Source organism: Crocodylus porosus, unplaced genomic scaffold, assembly GCF_001723895.1.
Source record: "Crocodylus porosus isolate Cpor-Errol unplaced genomic scaffold, CroPor_comp1, whole genome shotgun sequence".
NCBI lineage: Eukaryota > Metazoa > Chordata > Crocodylia > Crocodylidae > Crocodylus > Crocodylus porosus.
The window spans coordinates 32,838,243-32,864,447 of record NW_017728886.1 but is presented as its reverse complement, the minus strand read 5'-3'; the positions used below and the strand labels follow the sequence as shown (position 1 = coordinate 32,864,447).

Here is a 26,205-nt window from a genome sequence, read left to right as displayed (position 1 = left end):
GACCTGGTTCCACAGCCCCCCGTCCCCCACAACAGCACCTGAAACCCAAGCTGCTGCCCTCCCTCAAGCCCCATACACTGCCCCAGCCCCAGCACCACCCCTGCCCAACTCCCTCCCACTCTCACTATGGGGGCCTCAATTCCCACCCCCTACCACCAGACTTACCTGCAGGGAACTGTTCTTCACTTGTCTGGTGGTCACGTGCATGTGTACGTGCATATATGCATATGGTGTCCCTGCTGATTGCCCTTTTCCCGCTCCCCCCAGCCCCTTCAAAGCTGGAACTCTGCCAGCCTGCAAAGGGATACCCACCATTTCCCATGTTTTTTTCCTTAAAAGGAGAAAATCCAGGTTTTACCACATTTTTCTGTGGTGAACAGAAAACCTGGATCACTTAGAATTAAAACAAATGAAAAACTCTGTTAGCAACGTATGTAGTGATAAGATAATAGACAACCGAGTCTCAACCAGGGTGGAACATGTATATTAGTCACAAAATAAACCGAGAAATTTCAATTAGGAATCCACAGTGTCAAACATATCTGAGCTGTTGTGGTGTTTCTGAGTTCCTTGCAAGAGAAGAATTGTTATTTTTCTGTAGTCAAGAAACAAGTGAAACCTAAGAGCTAGAATTTTCTGAGGGGTGCCTGGAGACTAATAAAGAATGCCTTAAGTCTAAAAAGGTTGAGAGCCACCAATACAGACATTTCTCTTTGGCAGTTTATTATTTGAATTCTTAATTATATATTTTACAGGGTCAACAGAATCTTGTACCACAACAAAAGAGAGATGGGGAAAAATACTATTTTTGGTTTCCTATTTAGAAATTCTTTCATCTGGTCTGCATCAGAGTGTACAAATGATTATGTCACTGCAGATGGGTAAATCCAAATCCCCCCCTCCCACTGTCAACACTTATGCATCATCTATGCCTGAGGGCAGAGGGAAGGGGTCCCAGAGCTGCTCTTGCCCTGCTCCAGCTGCTACCCATGACTAAGCCAGGGTGTTCCTGCAACATAGAGCAGGAGCAGCTCTAGGCTTCCCCCTGCACCTACAACAGAGACAGCAGTGGCAGTGCCGAGGTTCCTCCTTCCAACACCTACTCCCAGCCAGGGAGAGAGCCTGTGGGGAGGTAGACAGGGAGCAGATGTCAGAAGAAGGAACCCATGCACTGCTGCTGCTGTACCCTGACAATGCTGTCACACCACGCAGCTGCAGCCTGTGCCTGGAATGGAGCAAGAGCAGCTCTGAGGCTCCCCTCACACCTCAATCAGCTGGGGACAGCAGCTGAAGGGGGCCACAACCACAGAGCACCCTTTGGGTCTGCCCATGAATTTATATCACTATGAGGAACAGACGCATTCTCCTGGACTTCTTCCCCGGAAAGGCAATCATAGGCAGACAGGTGAGATGAGTGCTGGAGGAAGAAATCAGACTTCAGGATGTTTGTCTAAACCTTCTGAAGCATTACATTCAGATATTCCTATTAAACAATAATTCTTAAAGTTGCCTGGACTTATACCCTATAGGCTAAGTACAGACACTCAAAAAGGCTGCAGCTGAATCGTTCAATCTCCACAGGTTAGTTGAAACTACTTAGATTGAACCAACAAGCAAGTGAACAGACATTTTTTTTTTGTTCTGGAAATGCAGCCATATGCCTGCAGTGGCCCAGACCAGAAGCTGGGGGTGCTGGAGCATGCCTCCCTGCTCAGCAGGAGCAAAAAACTTGGGTCAAAGCTAGCCTGCCCATACTATGAGTGGGGAGGAGGAGTTGTGAGGCAGGTGCAAAGCATCCTGGGATGCTGGGAAACTGAGTTAACTTGAATCTGGAGGGGATCTGGGACAGAAGTTCAGTAAAGCTATTTTAACCTAAATCAGTTAAATCTGATACTATATCTATCCAGGTTTATCTTAAACCAGTTTCAGTCATTTTGAAAAAGGTTTATTTGCACTGAACTTCTACTGTATTACAGATTTGAACTGGTTTCTGATCACTTATACCAGTTTATGTGTAACTTCTGTCCCTAGCCATACGGGTGAAGCACTCACAAAGCTCAGGTTATTTGCAGCTTTTAAAAAAACTTTTCAGAGCCATTTCAAAAGTGTGTATTAACTGTTCATAATTAGAGTCAAAAATGTAAATCTAGTAACCCAATTCATGATGGCCCACAATAATAATTTTGAGCATCTCATTGTACTAAGTTTGTACTATACTTTGCACAAACAATTGAAAATATGTTTAACCATATAATAGTGCCCAGTTTCATTGTACTGTCTCCATTTTTCTTTTTCCTTCCCCAAAGGTTTTATCCTTCCCTAGAGACATTTTTTGACAACCAAGAAATTGAAATACTTTGCATATACTGAACTTAAACTGAGAAATAACACTCCATTTAGTACTCCTGAAACTTTAACGAGCTATGTAACTTTACAATAATCAACTACCTTACTACTCTCTAAATTCCTCACAACGTATCTCCTACATCTCAGTAAAGCAAGTATACTGTCTGTGCTTAAAGTAATAATTCTGTGCCTGGCTTTCTGTTAAACACCACTTGTTACTGTTGTTAAGAAAAAAGATTCCATGGCCATAAAGTTAACAGGATTTTGGCAGTCTGTCTGTCAACACATAAGAACTGTAGTCCAGTTTGGATGACAAAGGTTACAGAATGAAGGAAACTGACAGCCACCAGAAGGAAAGCTCCTTTTGAGAACTCCTTTTTTCTCCTTTTGTTTTTTCAGCTTTTCTCTGCCTTGTTAAGCTTGGTTTCCCAAATTAATTGCTACAACTGTCATAAGAGATGCAGAGAAAAAATAACTCAAAGTAGTGAACTATTTACTTGGGAATGTAGCTGGTTTTCAATTTCCTTTAGAATTAAGGTCTTAATATCAAAATAAAGTACGACCACGGCCAACTAAAAGCCACTAAATTTAAATATCAACTATTATTACAATATCCCACTTGCAATCAAAGGCTCAAAAAACATGTGCACATCTAAAAAAAGAAGTCTGTTATTTATACAATCATATTCCAAAGGCAGAAAAAAATTCTAGAAAATAAAAAATTATACAACCTTTTCTCTCTTTTTCCTTTCATCTTTTCTCCAAGTGTGTTCATGGGCACACACTTTTTATGTAACTGGATGAATCTTTGCGTTTGGTTTCCTTCAATAGCTATTCTTCTATACTGTTATTTACTGAGTTTTTATATATTTTAGGAGATTGATATTTTCTCTAATTTAGCCTAGTTATATCTTCTCTACTGTCATTCCCATTTCCTCTAAATTATTATTATCTTTGCCTCTCTCTTTTGGTCACCTGAAAAAATTATCCCACTTACCCAAAGTGAAGAAGCCACATACGAATATGGGAAACTATATTTTTTACGGTCTATCAAGGATATATTTCAAATGTATCTCAAGAAGAAGATATAGGCATTGGGACAAACCATTTTTTTCCACAAGAAAAACTCCTTTGAGCAGGCAATTATCTTATTTTTATTCAACCCTTCATCCTCAAAACTCCCTTCACATCCAGCCCCAAACATTAAAATCAATAAAAACTGCTACTGCCATTACATTCAGGCACAAACAAAAACAGCTCCCAGGCACAACTGTGCCAAACCTGCAGTCCCAGAAACTGGCACAAGCAGCAAGGGAAATATCCCACTTTTATACAGAAAAATCATAGGGGTTAGGGTCACAAACCAAAGGGAAGGAACAGGTAAAAGGTAAACAAACATCACCACTGTAATAACACACTCAGAACCTGAATTTCCTCCCATACACACACCTCCCAAACCAGCCTTTATTCCCTACAGCTGTGGTTTTCAACCAGGGGTTCTTGTACCCCTAGGTGTACTTTAAGAAGTTGTAGGGGGTGTGGGGGGGCTTCTGCTGCTGCATGCACCCCAGCAGAGGCCCGGGTGACACATGCCCCCCCAATCTGTGTGCAGGGTGGAGGCTGCTGCCACAGCATGCTGGGCTTTGTGTGCCACTGCAGCTGCCGCAAGAGCAGTGTGACACCACATGCCTGCTGTCACTGGGCTGCGCCGTGCCCCCTGCCCATCCAGTGGTGTGACACACATGGCATCGCACCACTCTGGGGCAGCTGCAGCAGCGCACAAAGCTCAGCTCACAGCAGCAGCTGCCTCCAACCCACACACAGATCGGAGGAGGGGGAACATGCCCCCCCGAGCCTCTGCCGGGGTGCACACAGTGGCAGGAGCCCCTCCCTCCCCCCCCCACACACCCCTGGATCAGCCACCCAGGCTCCAACTGTCCCATGACCTGTTCCGGCCAGGGCCCCCATTCACCCCAGCCCCTGCCTCTGTGCCCACCTCCCTCCATCACTGTGTGGGCCTTGATCTACTCCCACCCCCACAGCCCTTTCCCTTCCCCCACAGACTTACCTGCTGGAGAGGGACACATGCATATATGCATGCACATGCTCAGCCCCCCCCAATAATTTTAAAATAAAGGGGTACATGAGCTGAAACTTTGAGACAGAAGGGGTACATTTGGTTGAAAACCCCTGCCCTACAGCACTCAAACAGCAGCCTGTAGATACCCCAAGTCTGAGTCCAGCTACTTCAACCCACTGTCCTCCTGGTTGACTGAGCCACCGAGATCTCCAGCCCCACTGTGCACTGCTCCGTGTAGGGCTGACCAAGTTCTATGTGCACACTGCTATCTTTGCTCTTTACTCCAGCCTCAAGCTTCCTGTTCTTTTTCCTTGTTCCCCAGCTCCTAGGGGAGTTTTGAGAGTCGTAGTCCAAAGTAATAGACATCACAGCTCTATACACTACCCCCTCACTCCACCAGCTGTTACACACGTTACCTTCACATTACACAGCCTTCCAAGTCCCCTATTGCATTGCGACTCATCTATGCAAGTTTCTGAAGGTAGGAACTGCATCTTGCAGGCCTTAACAATCCAAGCATATTGCCACTGCTTACAGTAATGACGTCACTAGCTGTGTGTTAAATATCACTTTTTACTGAGCAATTTTTGTTAGTAGCAGTCCCCTATTATTTTTGTAGGTCCTGACAGACCAAGAATTCCAGTACCCTGAAATTCATATTTATATAATCATCGTTGCACAATGTGCAACTGTGTTTACTGTGTTGAATACTTGCCAACATTCACTGTTTAGAAGGGACTGTCCCTAATTTAAGATTTATTTAAATAAAGCAAAAAAATCCTCGTTACCACTTTATACTTCTGCATAGCCTACCTGAGTATATTTAAAAGCAATATCCCTGGTTTTTTTATTTTCCTTATTTCTAGTTTCCAAATGTTACCAGGCATGGTGCCATGAGCATCCAGTTCTTAGTTTTCTTCTGAGTAAAACTAGAACAAGACCAAAAAGCTGTTATCATTTAGACTTCTAGTTCCCCAAAACAGAAATAACTGAACTATAAAATAATTTACGCTAAATTAAAATAGAGTACAAAATATATTTCATTGGAAACTGACATCAGGCCAACACATCTATGTGGAAAATGTTATATCAGTGATAGCTTTAGAACATAAAAGACAACATCCAAACATTTGCTCCACCAAGGAAACAAAACCAACAGGCACTCTTTGGAAGTTATGAAATACAATCTTAAAGGACAAAATGGGCAAAAAATAATATGCAAGTCTGCTTCTTTAACTTAAATGCTCTTAAGATGAAAATAACCATTTGCCAAGTAAGCCTTTGTCACAGTCTGAATAATGATTGAACAAGTCTCAATATTTTTAATTGAAATAGAATTCTATGATGTTCCTCACTAATAGTCATGTGTGTTCCCACAACTGAAATTATATGGTGGTAGTGCTCTTCAAACAGCGTATCATATGTCTATACTACAACTGTGAACAGAGGTTGGAGGAAAGCGGGGGAGGGGGCACTTAAGTATCTTCATTGGTTTCACACAATATATCCACATGTATCATACAGACCAATTCCAGATGTAACAAATTCATATCCTTTAGCCTGCATCTCTATTCACCATGGCTAGGAACAGAAGTTGCACATAAACCGGTTTAAGTCCTGAGAAACTGGTTTAAACCTGTAACAGAACAGAAGCTCAATGCACATAAACCAATTTCAAAATGGCTGAAACTAATTTAAGATAAACCTGGTTGAATCTAGTATCAAACTTAACTGACTTAGGTTGAACCAGCTTATGAAACTTCTGTCCCAGACCACTTCCTGGTTCAGGTTAAACTAGAGTCCCCCAGCATCCTAGCCTGCTTTGCAGCCCTGGGCTGGGCTGTTTTGTCCAGAGAACAGAGCTGGCCTGCCCCTCTGCTCCCTAGCTGGAGCAGTGAGGGCTGGCTGACGTGAGGAGGGAGAAGCAAGCCCAGCTGGGGATGCAGCCCAGCATACAAGAGGGGTACTATCCACCACCCCAAGAAAACCCTGGCTAGGGGCTGGGGCCGGGGGGGAGGAGGGTTAAACACCCCTTCCTCCACTCAAACTTACTTCTGGCTGCAAGTGTGGACTAGAAATCCCAGAGACACCTGGAAGCAGGAAGAGGAAGTGATGAAGAAACCTGAAAAGTCCTGCTTCTGTAATTCTAGACTGCAAATCCCAGAGACCTTGGGAGCAGCAAGAAGTAGTGAACACCAGAGAACTGCACCCTAGCACCCCCCCATCCCAGCTTCTGGCCTGAGCTACTGCAGGCATGTGGCTGCATATCCTGAATCAAAGGTAAATGTCTGTTCACTTCTGTTTCAGTTTCCTCTGTGCAGTTCAGACTGTCCTGCAAAGACTGAATCAATTCAGCCTTGGGCTTTTTGACTGTCTGTGCTTAGCCATGAGTAGGGAGAGGTAGTAGCTGTGTTAGTCTTAAGTCAGGTAGAAGGTAAGACAGGGTGGCACCTTAAAAACGAGCTCCTTCCAAAGATATAACAGCCTACTTCATCAGATGTTATGATGAGGTACAACATCTGACAAGGTATGCTGTCACCTACAAAAGTTCAAACCTTTCTTAATTAGTCTTTAAGTCAATATCCTGTCCTGCCTTCTATTCACCAAAGAAACCATTTAGTTCTCGAGATCAAAGGCGGCAAAGAGGCATAGATGAGAAGATATCAAGTTTAAAACTAAAGGATGAAGTGTCATTGGACTTGCGCTTCTAGGCTTTAATTGTGCCAGTATAATGAGCAAATACTCTCTCTGGAGCTCAGGAACTCAAAGTATCCAACTGCATGGCATGACCATTATGTAAGTTCACTGTCTAAACTTTATAATCACTACATCTAGTGAGATCCCAATAAGAGATCACAACAATTACAAGTTACAAAAATCAAAAGTATTTATTGTTAAGAGCAAAACTGGGTCTGGATTATCATGCCAAGAAAGCTTCCAAACATATAACAAGTAAATGGTTAAATGTTTTATCATCACTGAGCTAATGCTGCCACCATTTTCCCTAAACTTCATCCATCTTGAAAACTCAGGGAGGAAACAGGTTTTGAAACAAGTAGATATCCCCCTTCATGCTCATGGAAAACAGAGTTTATCATCTTATTCAAAATTTTTTTTTTAAATTCTCAGGAGACAAAGAATTGGTACTGGACCATATAGTGATATTACTGATTTGCTTGTGGCTATCAGCTGTATTAATATGGCAATGGTTTTTTCAAACTTAGCAAAGCAAGGATACACTTTTAGAAATCTTGTGAAACAAAACAAGATATAATATGACCTACAGCAGGGATCTGAAACATACTGCCCCTGACCCAGATCTGGCCTATTGAACCTTTCCATCTGGCCCAGCAGTAATCCAGTGGGCCACTGGAAGCTGGGGAACATAGCCTGCCACAGAATTCAGGGTTCCTAGACCCCAGTGGATGTTGCTATCAGCAGCAGGCCCTGGACTCATACTGCCACCCAAACACAGCCCACAACAGCACCTGCCCCCAGAACTGTGCTGCCATCCCACTGCAACTCTGTGCTGCCACTCGGTCACAATGCTGCCACTCAAACTGCTTTCAAAACATGGACCCAACACGCTTGCTGCTGGTTCCATGGATCTAGCCCAGGAAACGTCCCTCTAGGCTGAATCTGGCCCAGGTCCAGGGTGAGTTTCACACTCCTGGCCTAGAGTTTAATGCCTAAAAGAGTAAAGTGTTTTCCCCATATTTATGCTCGTTAATAAACATTAAATTCCCACTGAGTATCAGCAACGGAAGAGATACTGGCAAGCAAAGCAGACCATACCATTACTGAAGCTCTGGCTCAAAGTGACCTTATTAATATTCTTCTTCAGTAGCCTGATATTGTTAGTATTCACTCTTCTTCCAAGTACATCCACTAAGGAACATTCTTTTTTCACCAACTCTCTTAGGCTATAAATAGGCAACAGCCTTGGAGAAGGATTAGCTGTGCTAGGATATATCTCCACACAGCTGATCCCTTTCACTGGGCAACATGGAGGTCACCTGTTGTCCTACAGAGTTAGGTCCCTGCCACTCCCAGGACTTCAAGGGTCCGATCCTGCAGGACAACTGCAAATGGGGTAATCCCAGGTTCCCCTGTTTGCAAACACATGCTCCAAGTCAAGGCATGGCAATGTAATATACATCTCTAGGAAATCTCCTACCTGGGAATTCCTGGGGCACCCCTCTGCAAATGGGGGGACTCAGGCACTCCTGGGGCTTTAGGAGCCCAATAATTCTGCACGCCTTAGAAATTCTCCCTTCAGGGAGAATTCCCACGGCATGAAGGATTTGGCCCCTGAAGCCCTAGGAATCTCTGCCTGGGTCAGGTGAAGAGCATGGGCAGCTGTGGGCTGCTTGCGCTCTCTCACCATGAAGAAAACAGGTATCTGCCTCAAAAAGTTGCCTAAATATTACCAAATATTTTCTCAGCCACAATCTGGGGCATTTGTGACACAGCAAGGGTCATGGGCATCTGTTTGCATGGGCTTTCTGGCACCATAGTTTTTTTTATAGCAGCACAAAGAAAATCTGTTTGCAGTCTTACTGGTCAAAAAAGCTTTTACAGCCTATAGAGTAACACTGAAAGGTTGATAACTTCCTTATCAAATGTATGCCCTTGTCTTTTGGATGACTATTTTTTAGTATAAATCAGAGATAATTTTTGTCAGTGTGGGGTAATTAAAAGAGATTACTGAATAAAACTAATAATCAAAAGCAATTAGAAGGTCTAGGACAGGGAATTAATTGAAAAAGACCTGTCTTTTAATTACAGTGGCACAAGTGTCTTACTTTCAGGATCAATCTATTTCTCCTGTTCACATCATTAAATAAAGTTTTATTCAAAGAGACTGAAGAATTAAATATCCAAAACCAACTGATGTATTGACTTGAATACAAGATGGCCCCGAATATAAGTAACTCCCCCAATAATCAGATTCTATAAATGGAAAATAAATAAATTTGTTATAATTTTCCAGGTGTAGAATCTAATTACAGGTTGTCTTCCTTTTTTAAAATAAAATTTCATTTCCAGGGTAAAGTCAGTTCTGAATTAAGTTCTGAATTCATCCCTCTCCCATTGCTACAGCTACAAAAAGTGGTGGGGGGTGGGGTCAGGTGGCTCCATTGCCTTCTGCATCTGTCCCCTCCCCCCTACCCGCCCTTACAGTCAGAGCCTGTGCAGGCTCTGTTCCATCCCCAAGAACAATGTGGATGACAATAAGGAGGAGAAAGGGACAGAGGGGATGGCAGAAGTTTCAGAGGGCAAGCAAGAGACTGTTGCAGGTCTTACTCTGGCCCCAACTCACTCAGGGCCAGTAAAAATGACAGCAGTTGCCTGCCACCCCACACCCCCACCTTCCCCCTGTTAATTTGAAATGCAAGAGATCAAAAAACACCAACAATGAAAAAAAACCACCAGTGTAATTTGCATTGTAATCACATGGGTACCTATAGACATAGTTCATCCAGAATTGATGCATTTTAATTTCCTGCATGCTGCTGAAAGTTTCAGCACAGGTATTCCATAAACACACTTTTGAGCACCACTTTTGTACCTACTTGTACATAGTACAAACTGTGAGTGACGTCAGTCCAGAGCCAAGTCACATGACTTATCATATCCTTCATCAGGCTGGGTCACAGCAGAGTCAACAAAGTTTCAAGCCATGGTGACCTCAGAGCCCAGCACTACTCAATATGCGTGCATACTCCAGATACCACCCCGCCCCCAAAAGGATCCACATGCTAATTAGCCCCTCCACACACACGGAACTGGGTATTCTTTTTTGTCACAAGTCCTGGGACCCTCCAAAAATGTATATGCAGATGAGGCTAAGGTGTCTCTACCCCATAGAGGGTGGGGCCACACTCATCCCATGCAACATGCTGAGAGGGGGCAACAGAGCTTCTCAGCTACATAAAAGTTTGGTGAAGTTCACCAGATATTTATGGCCGATGAAGAAAGATGAATAATTGGAAATGTGAGTGGAAGGCACTAATCAGTTGGAGAGGGAAGAGGAAGTTGAAATGTATTTGATGTAGTGGTTCACCATGACATGAAAAAGAGTTGGTGCTGAGGGGGACTGAGTACAATGGGTACTATAACTTATTTAGATGGGCTTTACTAATCTATTCTTGTCTCTCCATCTGGACCAGCACTACGCCATGGTGATTGTCTCTGATATATCCTCCATAGGAGATCTATATTGAGCAGATTTTTTTTGGTATTGGGTGGTGGAACCGGAGCGTGCTCCATCCACTCCATGCATTGACCTGGTATTGCAGTGCTTCCAGGACCGGTGCAAAAAAAAACAGAAAAACAAAAAAATACTAATCTATTCCCATCAGCATTGGAAATCTGATCTATGTCTTAAAGGCAGAAAAAGGGGTCAACAGACCATTGGGATGTAAGAAGCAAAGAAGGGAGACTTAAAGATCAAAATAATGGCAGTGGTGGCAAGTATGCATGAGGTGGAAAAAAGAGCTGAAGAGAAATGAACATCTGGAGACAAACTGAGAGTGGACAGAGGTAGAGAAGAAAGGAAGTGACAGCAGGAGCAACAGCAGAGGCAGCAACGATGAGAGTGACAACACCAAAAGGAAAACAGGAGCAGAGGAAGTCAGGAGCAGAGGAGAGTGGGAGACAGAGCAGGAAGCAGAGTGGGAGCAGAAAAAAAAGTTACATCAGGCAAGAAACAGAGGACAGTGGCAGCACGACAGCAGGCTGGCCTACCAGGAGTGGCCTGCAGGAAAATACGGAAGAGGCACCAAGAGCAGCTAGGTAAGAGTGGAGACTGCAGATAAAAGCAACTTTAACTGGCAACAGGAGGCAGACAGGATTGACAACAAACAGACATGATTTCCTGGAAAAGGTAGTGTCTGATATTCTGTAGGTGCAGATGGAGCATCTCACCAGCCTGACTGCTATCTGGAACTGAAAGACTAGGGAACTGACTTACTGGGATGGAGAAGTGTATGAGAGCTTTTGGGAAACATGGGAGAGAGGAAGTAAAGTTAATAGCAGGGTGAAGTTAAGAGAAAAAGTGTACACAGCTTTACTAGAGGCAGAAGACATAGAAAGATGGATGGAAAAGTACATCCAATGGGTAATGTCGGCAGAGAAAGTCAGGGACAAATATCTGGATAGGGTCTTAGAGTGCACAAGTAGTGTTACAAACAAACGAGTGGAGCCCAGGTGGGATGCTGCCCCTCCCATGAGTGATCCAGACTAGGGCACACCAGGGTTTTACAATGTACCACAGGTAACCAAAATAGTGCAGGAAATACAGAAAGGCAGCCCACTGTCCCCTCATGGTGTGCTACAGATGTGAAGGGATGGGACAAAGAGCAGCAGCGTGTCAGGAGTCCCTAAAATGCACTATTTGTAAGGGGCATATCGTAGGTGCCCCAAAGCCTTTGCAAGTATAGTCAGACCTCCTGAGGAACAGTAAAACCCAGAGGAGGAGAGGAGGGTTGGACACTGAGGTAGAAATAGTAGAAGAAACCCTGCAGGAGGGTGCGAGAGGAGGGGAACGAAATTTCTGTGACTGAGGCAACGTGGGAGGACATAGGAGATAGAATGGAAGGGAAGGCAGGAAAAGTAAACAGCTCAGACATGATGGTAGGGGTGGGGAAGAAACAGAAATGGAGATGGAGCAAGAGTAAGAACCAAAGATACAGGCCAAGTAGTAAAAGAAAGAAAAAGCAGGGGCTGAAGACCAGAGAAAAGAAACCTGATAACGAGGGAGGCAAGTTGGAGGAAGAGATGGAGAACAGTTTCCTGCTGCTAACGCCTCTGGGCTCCAGCCCTGAGCGAAGACCAGAAGGCAGGAAGTGGCAGGGAGTCAGGAACATGCAAGCCTTCCTAAACGTGAAAGCAATCTGGCAGCTTGCAAAGTGAATGCTAGTGAAGGATGGGAAGGAGTCAGCCACCCTGGGAAGTGGCACAGATGAACCTTAAAGAGATAGGCATACTCAGCTCAAAGAAAGCATGGACAAACCTTAAAGGGACAGGCACACTCCTTTTAAAACAAGCATAAATGGTATTGACAATAGTTTCACTTAACACCATAAGTATCTTAACAAGGAAAAGATGGGAACAGATTGAACCTATGTTGAACCAAGGAAGGGAAGACCTAATCTGCCTATGAGAATGTGATATACCATGGGAGGGAGATTATAAATGCTTTGAGAAGAGGTGGAGATGGGGGCCCATCTCAGTGGTAATGGACAAATCAGAACAAAACAGAAAGGGTAGCAATATTATTCAAGAACCCACACCTGAGAGCAAGCAGGTAGAAGTCATCAATGGCAGATTGCAATGAATGATGCTAAGAGTCAGGCAGAAAGAATTAGAAATGTTTAATGTATATGCATCCCTGGAGAGAGACAAGAAATGCACTGCTTCAAAAGGTAGCAGTTTACATGGTTGGAAGGAGATTGTGCATGATAGTGGAAGATTTCAATTGTATAAGCAAACTGGGCAACAAAACAGGGGAAGGAGGAAACAGCTTTAGACAGTTCACAGAGGCTGTTAACAAATATAATAAAAGAAGAGTCACTAAGAGATGTAAGGGCAGGGGAGAAAGTTTTCACTAGAACAGACCCCACTGGAAAGAAACAATCAAGAACTAACTTTGTGTTTGTATCAAAAGAAAGCGAGATAAGGAAGAAAGAAACTGTACATGTAGCTTTTAGTGATCACCAGGTGCTGAAGGTGGAAATGAGTCTTGGTAAGAGCCCCATGAGAGGCAAGGGACTGTCGAAGTTAAATGTGCGGCTATTACAAGATGAAGAGGTATGTCAAGCTTACACAAGACCGCCTGACGGGTGGTGAACACTGAAGAAATGTTTTGGGAATACTAGAATGGTGGATGATGGTGAAAAAGAGGACAGCAGAATTCTTCAGGAAGGAAGGCCAAAGATGTTGAGGGGGAATGAAAAAGTTAAAAGAGCTGCAAAGAAAGATGCAGGAGCTGTTAAAGGAAGCTGCAGAAGGAAGACAGGTAAAAAGAAAGAGCTAAAAGAAACAAGACAAGAGTTAGCAACCTGGTTTAAGAGAGAGAGAGAAAGAGAAAATGTTCTTAGCACAAGTTATAAGCACAAGCTGGGGGGGAAATGAAGTGGTCCCAATATTTTTCAGCCAGAGTGAAAGCAGCAAAGGAAGAACTTAAAACAGTGCGGGACGGGGGTGATGCCCAGGTGGAAAAGTATGAGGTGTTGGAGGTGACAAGAAGTTTTTATGAAGTGCTATACCAGAAGAAGGAAACAGAGAGGAAGAAAGGAAGGATTGCTTGGAAGAGACTTAAGAGAAAGTAGAAAGAAGAAAGTAGAAAGAAACAGAAAGTAGTAGGAAGAGGAAACAAAGAAGATAGAAGAAAAGAGAAGCTTAAAGGAAGTGGAGGAGTGTTTAAAAACCTAAAAGAGGGAAATCACCAGGAGCTGATGGACTGCCTATGGAAATTTATGAGAAGTTTTGGGTGTGGATAAGAAGAAATATAGTGGAAGTTTGAGGATGTAGTGAGAAAAGGAGAGGCAGGGAAAGATTTTACAACAGGCACTGTGATCTTACTCTTCAAGAAAGGGGACAAGGAACTCCTAAAAAATTGGAGACTGATTACACTCCTTAATAAGGACTATAAGTTAATGTACAAGATGCTGGCTTTGCAGATGATGAAAAAACTCCAGAAGATAATATGTGAAGACTAAGTATGCACAGTGCCATCAACAGTAAAAGGATCTCTGAAGCAATCAAAGTGATCAGAGACACACTGTCTCACATCCAAGAGAAGAAAACAAACACTTATCGCAAACCTAGATTTAGAAAAAGCATCTGCCAGGGTGGAAAATGAGAACACATTCAAGGTGCTAGGGAAAATGGGGTTCCCAGGGAAATGTATATGTTGGATAAGGTTATTGTATAAAGAAGTGGAGAGTCAAATCCAAATTAACGGGCACCTAAGTGGGGACTTTAAAATCCATACAGGGGTGAGACGAGGGTGCCCCCTGTTGCCTCTATTTGTGTATGGCACAAAACAATTAGCGCAAGAAATAAAAAAAAGACAAGGTCATAAGCAGAGTAAAGATACCAGGAGGGGGAGAAGCAAAATGCATATTATACACAAATGATATAAAATGTAGTAGTTAGAACAGGAGCAGGCAATTATTTCGGGCAGAAGGCCGCTTACCGAGTTTTGGCAAGTTATCAAAGGTCGCATGGGTAGCCCCACACCTTGACAGATGCCCCGCCCCCAGTTGCCATCTTGGGACCATTAGTCCTGTCCCTAGCCTCTGACCTTAGCCACTGGAAGTTCCTCCCCTTGCCCCTGGAAGTACTCCTTTGGGGAAGAGAGTTTGCCATCTTAGAGCGGGGGGGAAACAAATTACATACTAAATATCAAACACCCATAATAATATATATTAATTTAATTTAAATTTTTTTTTCCTGATTTGTGTGCATTTGTGCTGTACATGCAGAAAGTGATTGTATATGGGAATTTGTGGGTATGTGTGGATATGGGAGCCATGTAGTGCAAAGCAGCTGGCCAGCTGGCAGGCAGGCGGGAATGTGGGGAAAATAAGGGGTGGGGGAGAGAGAGGGAGAGCGGAGGCAAACGGGAGCACGAGGCCAGCACCAGTGGGCCCCAGAGTGGAGCGGTAGGAGCACAGCATATGGGCTGGTAGGGGTTTGTAGAGCTGGGCTGGGCTACACCAGCTGGGAAAGGGGGGAACTGACCAGGCTCCATAGAGCCCCTGCCAACTGGGACCCCACGCTCCTGCCACCCGCTCTGGTGCAGGGCCCAGGCTAGCAGCAGTGGAGAACAAACTGGTGCTCAATACAGGGCAGTGCTTCTACTGCATTGTGCTGGGTCCCGCCGATGCTGGCCCCGGGACACCTGCACAGAGGCAGGACAGCCCTGCACAGGCTGCGAGTGGCTGCAGCAGAAAGCACCAGGAGTGGGGAGGAAGCGGGGGGACTGCTTTTCCCCCCATGCAGGTGCTTAGTCCAGACGGGCAAGCACAGGGTGCGCAGAGTCGCAGCTGTGCGCCTGGCCCCACCTGTACCACTGGGCTGGGCTGGGCCTGGGGCAGGGGCACTGGGAGTGAGTGGACGCGTCAGAGGCAGCAGCAACTGGGCAGGAGTATTGGGCCTATGGCAGTGTTCCAGGACTAGCACCAACAGGGCCCAGAGCACAGTGGCAGGAGCACAGGATCCCAGCCAGCATGGGCTCCATAGAGCTGGGTCAGCTCCCTCCTCTCCCTGCTGGTGCAGCCCAGCCTGTCTCCACAGACCCCTACCAGCCCAAACCCTGCACTCCTACTGCCTTGCTCTGGGCCCCATGCTCCTGCACATGTCTACTCCCCCTTTCCTGCCCCCACCACTGTTTTCCTGCCTGCCTGCCAGCCAGCTGGCCACTCTACACCACATGGCTCCCTAATCCATGGCCTCACCTTGGGGCTCAGCAGGAGTTGGCTGGGCCCTGAGGACTGGGGCGATTGCCCAAGGTCCTCCCCTGCTCTTCCGTCCCCCACGCTTACCTGAATTTCCTGCGCCGCTGCAACCATGAACAGCCCCACCATCCCAGGCCAGAAGCCCCTGCTAGACAGGGGCTTCTGACTGGAGTGGGGGCAGTACTGGGGAGCAGGAACCTACCGTAGCTTCCCCTGGGTCCTACTGCCGCAGCCTCCTGTCATCTTTGACAGGAGCCGGGGCAAATAAATATTAATTTTCTAAATTTTTTAGGGGTCCCACATGCCAGATAGAATGGCCTGGTGAGCTACATCCAGCCTGCGGGCTGTATTTTGCCCACCCCGAGTTAGAGAGAGATTTTCAATGCAAAGGGTGCTAAAGCATACATTATGGCAGCAGTTGGGGGGGTGGGGAAAGGCAGGGACTGCCCCCCAGAGGCAAACCCCTGCTGGGGTCAGAGGCCAGTGAGTGGGGTTAAATCCCCCTTCCCCAGTTAAACCCCCCTTCCACTGAGTACAGAACTGCCCTGCCCTTCTAAACGTACTAAAAGGTACCGCTGGCTGCAACTATGGACTAGAAATCCCAGAGGCACCTGAAAGCAGAAAGAGGAAGTGATGAGCAACCTTGCAGAGTCCTGCTTCTGTGATGCTGGACTGCAAATCCCAGAGTCCTCAGAGCAGCAGGAAGAGGAAGTGAACACACAGCTCACGCCGGCTTCTGGCCTCAGCCAATGCAAGCATGTGGCTGCATTTCCTGAATCAAAAGTGAATGTGTCCAGTTGTTTCTCAGTTTAGTCTCTACATTTTAGACAAACCTGCAAAGACTTCATTGATTCAGCTCAGGCATTTTGCCTCTCTGTACTTAGCCTAAGGGTTTAATATATGTAAATTGTATGGTTTTTATATGTAGTTATTTCTGTAACATGAAGTCTTGATAAAACAAGGACGCTCAATATGCATAGATTTGTAAGTGTAAGGTGATAATGATGTTTTATAATAAAATTTGTAAAAAAAACAAACCCAAAAAGGGGTCTCATCAGTATTGCAGCCTTTTGGCAGAGATCAAGCATTTTTCGCACCAATGGGAGAGTGTCAGGGCTGGCTCAGGCAATCCCAATGCTGACCTGCAGTACCTCCAAGCCCAGTGCCAGTTCCCTGGTGAAGGAACACCAGGCCCCCACTTTTTTTTTCTTAGGGGAAAAAAAAAAATCTTCCCATAAACACTTTTGGCAACAGAGGAGGGTGTCAGAGCTTGCTCCAACCTCTCCAAGTGCCAACCTGGTATTGCAGTATCCACGCCCAGTGCTTGTTCCCTCCTAGGGGAGCTACGGCCCAGTTTGTTTTTATAAAGGGACCGTATTAAAAAAGGTTCTCATCACTATGTTTGCCCAATATGGGCCAGGTGTTTTATGGACATACTCAACATGGGCTGTATTCAATTAATTTCATAGTCCACCGGAAGTTTAATGATAAATAATTTATTTAATGGGAGAGGTTTGCTGGTGTGGAAATGTAAGATGAGGGTTCCCCCCCGCTGGTTGGGTGGGGTAAAACCTCACCTTACATTCAAGTAAATACAGTATCTGTATTTACTTAAATCTAAGGAGGTAAATATTTATCTTGCTGCTTTAAAAATCTCTTAATGGTAGATTAATTTTATTTTAGAAAAATTATCTACTGCTGCTGTCTGTTCAGTTTATTGCTTCTTACCACTTATATATTCTTACCACTTACACAAAAGTGATATTTGACCACTGTTAGTTGCTAATTAGTCACTGCAGTGTGAAGCAGTACTTTTCAGATTTGTTACAATTAGGAGAAGCAGCCACCTAATTAATTCACTAGTGAAGAAAACGAACAGTGTCTTACAAAGCTGGCCTGCTGTATCATATAACCCTAAATATCATCCAGAAGATTCCCAAAAATATGAAACCAAGTCCCTTAATATTTTACAACTCCAACAAAATCCAATGATGGTGCATTCCATCCATTACTTTCATTTTCTAATTACTCCATCCACTTCTCATCCCAGCTATAATGATCTGTGTATAACTGTTTCCAGCAAGCATAAAAACAACCTTGATTATTCTCATCTTTTTTTACATTTTTAGAATTAAATTTCAGTTGCATTCACGCACTGAAATGTAGCATAATTATTTTAGTACCATAAAATGTCATTTCTGTGTTCATGTAAATACAGCAGTATGTGTTTAAAAAAAAATTAAACCTATAAAAATCCAAGATGTCAATTTTTTAAAGAAGGGAAGGAAGAAAAAAAAATTCTGTAATAACAGTGGCTTCAGATTCCAAAGAAAGTTATGGTAGTTGTCATAATTAAAAACATTAAGGAAGTTGCACTGTATTACACTGATAAAGCAGGTTTTGAGATGGTGACCCTTTTGGAAGGATTTATCTTGAAATTAAAGTTATAGCCAAAGGTAAATAACAAGCCTGCATTCACTTCAGCTCTTCATTTTTCTAGAAACTAATCACCAGAGATCCAGGTTTTCTGTTTCCCATAGAAAAAAACATGGATTTTCCCTTTTACCTGTGAAAAATGCAGATTTTTTATTTTAACAGAGAAACACACAGATCTTGCTCTCTTGCGGAGAGCTCTCTGCAGGCTGGCAGAGTTCCAGCCTCCAAGGGGGGTGGGGGCAGTCAGGTAGGGGGCACACATGGCTGCCACGCAGCCTGGAGAGCAACTCGCAAAGCAGGTATGTCTAGCAGGGGGGAGAGGGATTGAGGCCCCCATAAGGAGGGAAAAAGAAATGAAGGGAGTTGGGCAGGGCTGGGACAGGGGCTGGGTGGGACAGTTGCTTATCACTGTGAGCTCCTTACCACTGCAAGCCCCACACTGCCCTGTCTACCCTACAGCAGCAAGAGGCACAACCCCACACCACCACCCCAGCTGCTGCAGGGTGGCAGGGGACACATTGCCAAGGCAGTGTGGAGCTCACAGTGGCAAGAAGCTTGCAGCAGCTTGCAGCTCACAGTGGCAAGGAGCTTCCCTGCCTGGTCCTGCTCTACCCTGCCGATCCTGCCTGCTGGGCCATGGAGGCCCTGGGTGGAAGGCAGCAGGGTGGGCAGCCTGCAGTGGGAAGCCCACACCCGCCCCCACCCCCACTCTACATACAGATCTGGGGGGCACGTGGTCCGCCTAGTCCCCTGGAAGTGCAGGCAGTGGTGGAGAGCCACTCCCCAACCAGAGCCTGCAGCAGGCAGCCCACACCCACCCCCCTGCCACAGGCTCCACTCCAGCCATGCTGCCTGTGGGGGAGGGGTAGCCGGACTCTGCACTCAGGCTGCAACAGCCTCCTGCAGGCAGCAGCTGGGGCTTGTGCACTGCTGTGGGGAGCAGGGAGCTGTGGGCCCCGGGGGTCCTTGGCAGCTGTGGACCCAGCTGCCCTGGCAGCTGGACACCGCTTCTAACAGGGCTGGAGGGGCAGGAGGCTATGGGTGTCAAGTGAGGGGCACCAGCAAGGTCGGGGGGATATGGCTTGGGAATGAGGGGCCTGGACCTGTGTCCTGGTGAGCTAAAGGGGCAGGTGGAGCTCTCATTTTCCATGATAAAGAAAAGAAAATCAAATACCAAATACTTAGAATTTAATTTACTGTAGTGATTGAGGCACTGGTAGGCTTCCAAATTGCTTAAATGCGTGTTTGAAAGAGAAGCGTTTCATTTTAATAGAGGATTTTGTAATTTTTTTTATTAGTAAATTTGCCATTTTTATCAGGGAAAACCAGGATCCCTGCTAATCACCATGTCTTTATGTTGAACAAGTTTCCCAGGCAGGAAGTCAGTTTTCATCAGCAGGTCTGGCTACTATGGTAAAAACATTCTAAATCTGCCCATTTAAATTTTTACAAGTAAAGAAAAATGTTTTCTGCAAAAAGTAACCTCATGTTCTGGCTTTGGGAAATTTATCTGGAATTAATTTCTAAATAATAATGGAAGCCTAGGATACATGATAAACTATACTGAGGGGAGGACATAAAAGCAAGGGTTTGTTTTAATGTTTTATAAGTTATTTATAAGAAAAGTCTCCAAAAAATGATCACAAACAACTCAGTGATTTAAAAACCTTACGAACTAGCACATAACTAGCTGCTGCCAACATGTAATTTACTTCTTAACATCATCTACTAGGGTTGTGGGGTTTGTTTGTTTTTGGGTTGGGGGGGTTGTTTTGGGTTTTTTTACAATTACATGGCATCAGCAACCATTTTGTACAGAAAAAGAAAAACTTAGAAAAAGTTTTACGTGAAAAAGTATAATTTCCACATATAAAATAAATATAGATTCATTTTCATCTGTAATTCTTACAACGAGCAAACGAGCAACAACTATCACTGACAACATTTTACAGATAAGACACAGATTGGTTAAATGACTTGTCTTAGATCACATAGCCTGTCAAAAATAAAGCTAAAATTGTAATCCACATCTGATAGTGGAATGCCCCAGCATCGGACACTGAAAATATTTATGAGGGTTTCTAGAAACAATTTTTTACTGGGGCTTCTAGAAAAGTGAGAGAAGGTGAACTGAAAACTTAAATGGTAATAATAATTATGCATTCACAGGAATGTTCAATACCCCTTTGTTTCAGGCATTGTATAAATATGTAGCAAGACATTGCTGTGACCCAAACAACTTTCAAATTATATAAATAAGATAAAGGGTGAAAGAAAGGAAGTGGTAAAACTGCCCTTCTGCAGAAGGGAAAAACCAAGATTTTTTGATGCAAGATGGGAGCACTGACTTTGTACATTGCCTAGAATCACATAGGAGTTCTGTGGCAGAATTGGCAACTGAACCCAGATTTTGTACATTGTCTCAGGGACAGAAGTAACGGAGGATACTTACCAGCAGCACGATACGCAGCGCAGAAGGGGCGGAATGAAGAGCCCGCGCGGCTCGTCAGCTGCCTCTTTATTCAATTATGGCCGGCTAATGACGTCACCTTCAGACGCCAGCAAGCAAAAATAAAAATGGCGGCCGATGGTGCGGAGGAGGCAGGCAGCACGGGAGAGGAGCTGCAGCCACCACAGGGAGTGAAAGGGATCCTCCCCCCAGGACCCTAGGAGCCTGGCAAGCAGGGGCAGATGCTGGCAGGGCAAGACGGAACACCCCAACTGGAGCCCACACGGGACGGTGAGGGAGTGACAAGCACGCCGGCCAGAGGCAGAGCTGACCCCAGGTGGAAGTGCCAGGATGACGGGGGCAAGGAGGAAGCCATGCCATGGGGAGAAGACCCTGGGAGAGCCCTGAGGGGTTTACAATCAGGGCAGGTATCGCCGCTGGTCCCAGCAGGTTGACAGGCAGACGGGAGTAAATACTGGAGGCAACGGGTCAGGAGTAAAGCAACCCCCCGCTAGAGTCCGGGGAAGGATAGTAAGGGGGCAGGGGGCCACCACGTCAGGAAGTGGCTTATTATTTTGTGTTTTGTTACTACGTTTATTTAGTTACCCCATAAGAAGGGACATGGAGGAGAGTGCAGGTATCCCCAAGGGATGGGGCTGAGGAGAAGCCTCAGAAAGTTTACCTTTTTTTTTGTGTTTCCCCAAACGAAGGGGCAGAGGCAAGGAGGGCCGAGGGGTAGGCCCACACGGGCAAACATGGCTATAGGCCAGGGACACCTAGATGCCAAGTCAGGAGGCATTATCCCAACGGAGGGGATAAGGCCAACAGTCAGACAATGCACCAAAGGAGGCGTGAGGCCAGGGTGTAGGGGTGGTGGAGCCCCATGAATGACCGCCAGGTGAACCACGGGCCACCGAGTACACTCAACAACCAATCCCGCCTACTGAGAAACAAGAAGTCATGGCAGGTGAGAACGGGGGAGGCGACATCTACTCGGTCTGCGACACGGGTCCATAAGGTGCTTGGCATCTAGCACCAGAGCGAAGACCACCTGAGAGCAGCTGTTCGAGGCCCAGCGGCCACATACGTTATTCACAAAATATTTCTTCCTTTCATACCAAAAGTACACAAGCATAGGGCAAGCCACTAGTTCCCAATTGTTTTTGCTTGTGATCTCACAACTCACTTCTAGTTACAAGCCCCCTTTTGGAAGCAAATTTCTGTTGATCTCACAACCCCATTCATTAGTGGTACAATCTCATTTAGTGTCACAACCAGGGTCTGCACTCAGGGTGGCAGGGGCCGGAAAAGCTCCCACTGCCATCTTTGCCCCATCCTCAAGTGGGTGCCCAGCGCTACTGCCCCAGTCATCTACCCTTATGACACCACTGTTACCACCCCAATTTGGAAACCACTGGAATGAAGTTCCACCAAAAGCTCTGCTGCAAAATCTTCAAAAATACCATTACCTTAATAAGAAACATATAAAAATTAATATCAGGTCACAATGACAAGGGAACCGAGTTTTGATCTGTAACATCTCTACTAATTTTAGCATAACAGAAATAATCAGCTGGAAACTAGACAAATCCCTAAAACAGATGTCTTGCCTATGTAGAAAATGAATCCTGTTTGTTCTTAAGCATACTGAATAAAAATGTTTCATAACTTAATCCTTCTTGGGCCATTCATTTTCTTTGGTCTATTAGTTCTCTCTCAGGACCTCCTCTCCACCATTAAAAAAAGCAGTTTGCAGTCAGCACGTTCTCAGATCAGTATCTACTACTATTTACTTCTAAAGGGACTTAGTTTAAAAATAATCAAAATAAACTTCCATTTCATGCAAAAAAGAACAAGGAAACAGATAACATAACAGAAAACAGATTATTTATCTGACAATAAAGCTGAAAAACAAGTTAAAATACACTGTGTCAATGTGTTAGGTTACCACAAAAAGAATCATAGACATTAGAGGTTTTACGTACTCCGAGTTGTTTAAATGAAAATGTAACTGTGGCTTTCAATGATATTAAACGATTTTATGATGTACATAATTCTGTACTTTTGTCTACAAATTATACTTTTATTGATGGATTGCTTTAATTACCCATCTAATTGTAACTGCTGTTTGTCAAGCACTTCCAACAGCCTATGCGAGTAAATTTTACATTTTTCGTCTTTTTGCAGATTTTCTGACTTGAGTTCTTCAGTGTTTATCAATAGATGGATAAAGTAAGTTAAATTTCATTTTAAATATTTTAATAGTGTACTGCCAACTAAATAAGTAACATTTGACTTGAATATGTGAAAGGATAAAATCAAAAGATAATTTATGAGTTACATTTTGGAAACATTGTTTTGCTTGAAACCAAACTTATAACTTCATATTACTCCAAATGCTGTTCGACATTGTTCACACCATCCATTATATGCATTACTCCACTCTAGTGTTTCAGTAATATATATAGTACTTTGAGTATTTGTTTTAAAAAGTCACTCAAATCCAGTGCATAAGGTATGACAAAATTTAAGATCAGTTTAGAGTTTTTTGGTGAAGTAGTCACCTTTTCTAATTCAGACATTATTTTACTGAGTCAGCTCTCATTTTGTGAGGAAGTCTGATCTTCTCATTTATATAAACAATCAGTATTTTGAACCTTTTTCTAATTGGGAAAGTTTTTTAAAGTAGAGAATGAATTGTCAAAAAAACGAAAATTAATTAAAACAACTGAAAGGAAGAACTGTATGTTAAAAGTGTATAATACTCCTCACTCCTACACCGAAAGATCCCTGCAGGCAATACAGACTGCATAAAAAAGAAACACTTCTCCAGCTGAAAGGTAGGGATTACTTTATAAAACACTGCACCCACTATGCACCTGCAGCTGAAGGCGATTTTGTTGAAACATGGGTTACAATAAATAGAAACCACTGAAACAACTTTAGAACTTTCAAGGAAACAGAGTACCAGCACTGCAGGTTAGCTGTGGCAGGAGACATAAAAACATATACCATCAAAATATACCAAACTATCATAGAATTCATCATGATTATAAATTATATTATGGGCATCTATGTTACACTCTGTTCCAAACACAACAGTTCCAAAGACAAAGAGTACCCTCCAAAGCCAGGCGAGGCCTCTGGTTTAGTGTCAGCTCGGAGGGCAATGTACCACCTACTGAACCACCAGCCTTACTTCCTATAGCATGTTTTTGTTTGAATTTAAGTCTAGTACCAGTGAGGCCTGACCATGCCTAATGTAAAATATGATCTCATGTCATCATATAGCAAAGCAAAACACTGCAGGAAAAACTAGAAACTTACAGACAGAAAAAGAAATTCCTGGAGTATTACACTCAGTCAGAGGAGTCTTCAAGATCTGGCAGCACAGTAACAGTTACAGTAATGATAATTTTACAGTACACATGTATTTTTAATTAATTTTACAATTATTTTGTGATTTTATTCTGGAAAAGGATAAGCTTAAAGTTAATTACAAACTATTGGACTGCTTCATGGTGGCATTTACTGTGCCGAGAATTAAAGCTTTTAAGAGAATTATGGAAAACTATTCCAGAAGAAGATTATAATAGATTTATATCATAAGAAGTAAATCAACTATTATTTAGGTGTGGATGGAAGTAATCACAATATATTCAAAACCACAATGATATTAAGGTCAAATCCGATCCAAAATATATAAAAATACCTTTTTATAAAAGAACAAGACAAGGGTTTATAAAATTAAAAAGATACTCAAATGCATCTGGCAAACCTTATGGCATAATATAAGCAGCAAGCACAGGAAATATGTATAATGTTTCTAATAGCATTTGCAACTCAAAACACAGAAGCACCTTACAAGTCCATTGGAACATAAGCTGAAATTGCCTGGAACTTGACTATGTATAAAAAAAAAAGAAGTGCAACTTTTTGGTTGCACAATGAAATATAAAAAATAAAACTGCCTGGACAATGAGAAGTAACCTGACTTCTAAAATGCCTATTTGAAATAATCTAAAGTGTTTGACACAACTGTCTTAGGAAAACTGAACACTTTTGTATATACAATACTGATTGTGTCCTTAATCTGGCACTGACAGCAATGGATAGACAAACCTCTGAATTGCCCAGGATCCCAAGGAAATTAATGGGAGTCAGCTCTGAAGTCTGACCCTGATCATTGGGTATGGCACTTAAGCTGAAATCTGATATTCAAACAGTGGTATACAATATAATAGTCAATAAACACTATGACCTTCCTTAAATCAATGTAAAGAGAGAATCAGAACTGCACTGCCACACCTATAAACCAACTTTTCAAAGCGATGCAACTCACAATCTTCAAAGTCAGCTGGCTTTTTTCAAGTGCATTTCTGCAAGTCTTCATAATACTTACGCATTGCAATAAGGTTTCTTTTCATATCCTTTGTAGTTGTTCATGTTTAGAGCCATTTTGCAAACCTCACAATGGAAACATCCTTTATGCCAGTACTGTAAGGAAATGTAATTGAGTTACTTATAGTATTGTGTAATCGGTACTATCACATGCAGATACCTGTGCAAGCTAAGGACTTTTAATATATGCTTGTGTAAATGGGAGTTACTTTCTTACATATCTGCAAGTACTAGGGAAACAATTTTAAAGCCATAAATTACCTATTAACATGAAAAAATCAAGATTTCAGCGCCAGTGTGACCATATCGGCATCATTAACAGATACCCAAGGCAGGAGGTTGACATTTTGATTGGTACAAAAAGAAAAATCAATAAAAATATTTTCTCCAAACCATCCATAACCTATGGTCACCTAAAGATGAGCTACATTTAGCAGGCACAGAATGGGATTCTCACCTAATCAGGCTACACTCTGAAGGGGAGAGTGGGGAGGCAAGGGTCAGTCTGTAGCAATTTGTCACAGCCTTAATGCTTGCACTCTTATTTATTAAATGATCCTGCTGGGTGAGAACCCACATCACAGAGGAATCATTTCAGGAGGGAAAGGGCATATGTCGGATCTGTATCGGTAAGGTCAGGGTAGAATGGCTGTTGTGTCATGAATGATGCTGGTGAAGCCTCCAAGGCAAGCCAACCTGAGGCAGAATCAGCCCCAGCTCAGGGGGATGTCACCGATGACCTGAGGGAGGCATTCACCAGAGGCGGGGCAGGGGTGCACCCGGAGCGCACAGCTCGCTCCGGTCAGTTTCTAAGGTGCGTCTGTACCCTGCCTTCTTCCTCCCGACATCTCGGATCGGAGCACACCGTCCCGGCCCCCGGCCCCACGGCGGGCTCCCCCCTCGGGGCAAGGAGCGATGCGTCAGCGCTGTGACACGTTCATTACGATCTGCCGCTTCCCTTGCGGTGCTCGCAGGAGGAGGAGGAGGGGCAGACTGCCGCGCCGCGCCGCGGGGGCTCTGCCGCC

General features: G+C 44.0%; 1 protein-coding gene across 1 annotated transcript in view; it reads right to left on the bottom strand.

Annotated features, from left to right (window-relative positions):
- The window catches only part of LOC109308067 (LIM zinc-binding domain-containing Nebulette-like), a 282,040-nt gene extending 256,768 nt beyond the window's left edge, over positions 1–25,272 (bottom strand). The window contains exon 1 of the mRNA XM_019532312.1: positions 25,182–25,272. Within this exon, the coding sequence (XP_019387857.1) occupies positions 25,182–25,237 (56 nt within the window). The 5' untranslated portion in view covers positions 25,238–25,272. The remainder of the gene's footprint in view (positions 1–25,181) is intronic.
- Between the last annotated feature and the right edge of the window lie 933 nt (positions 25,273–26,205).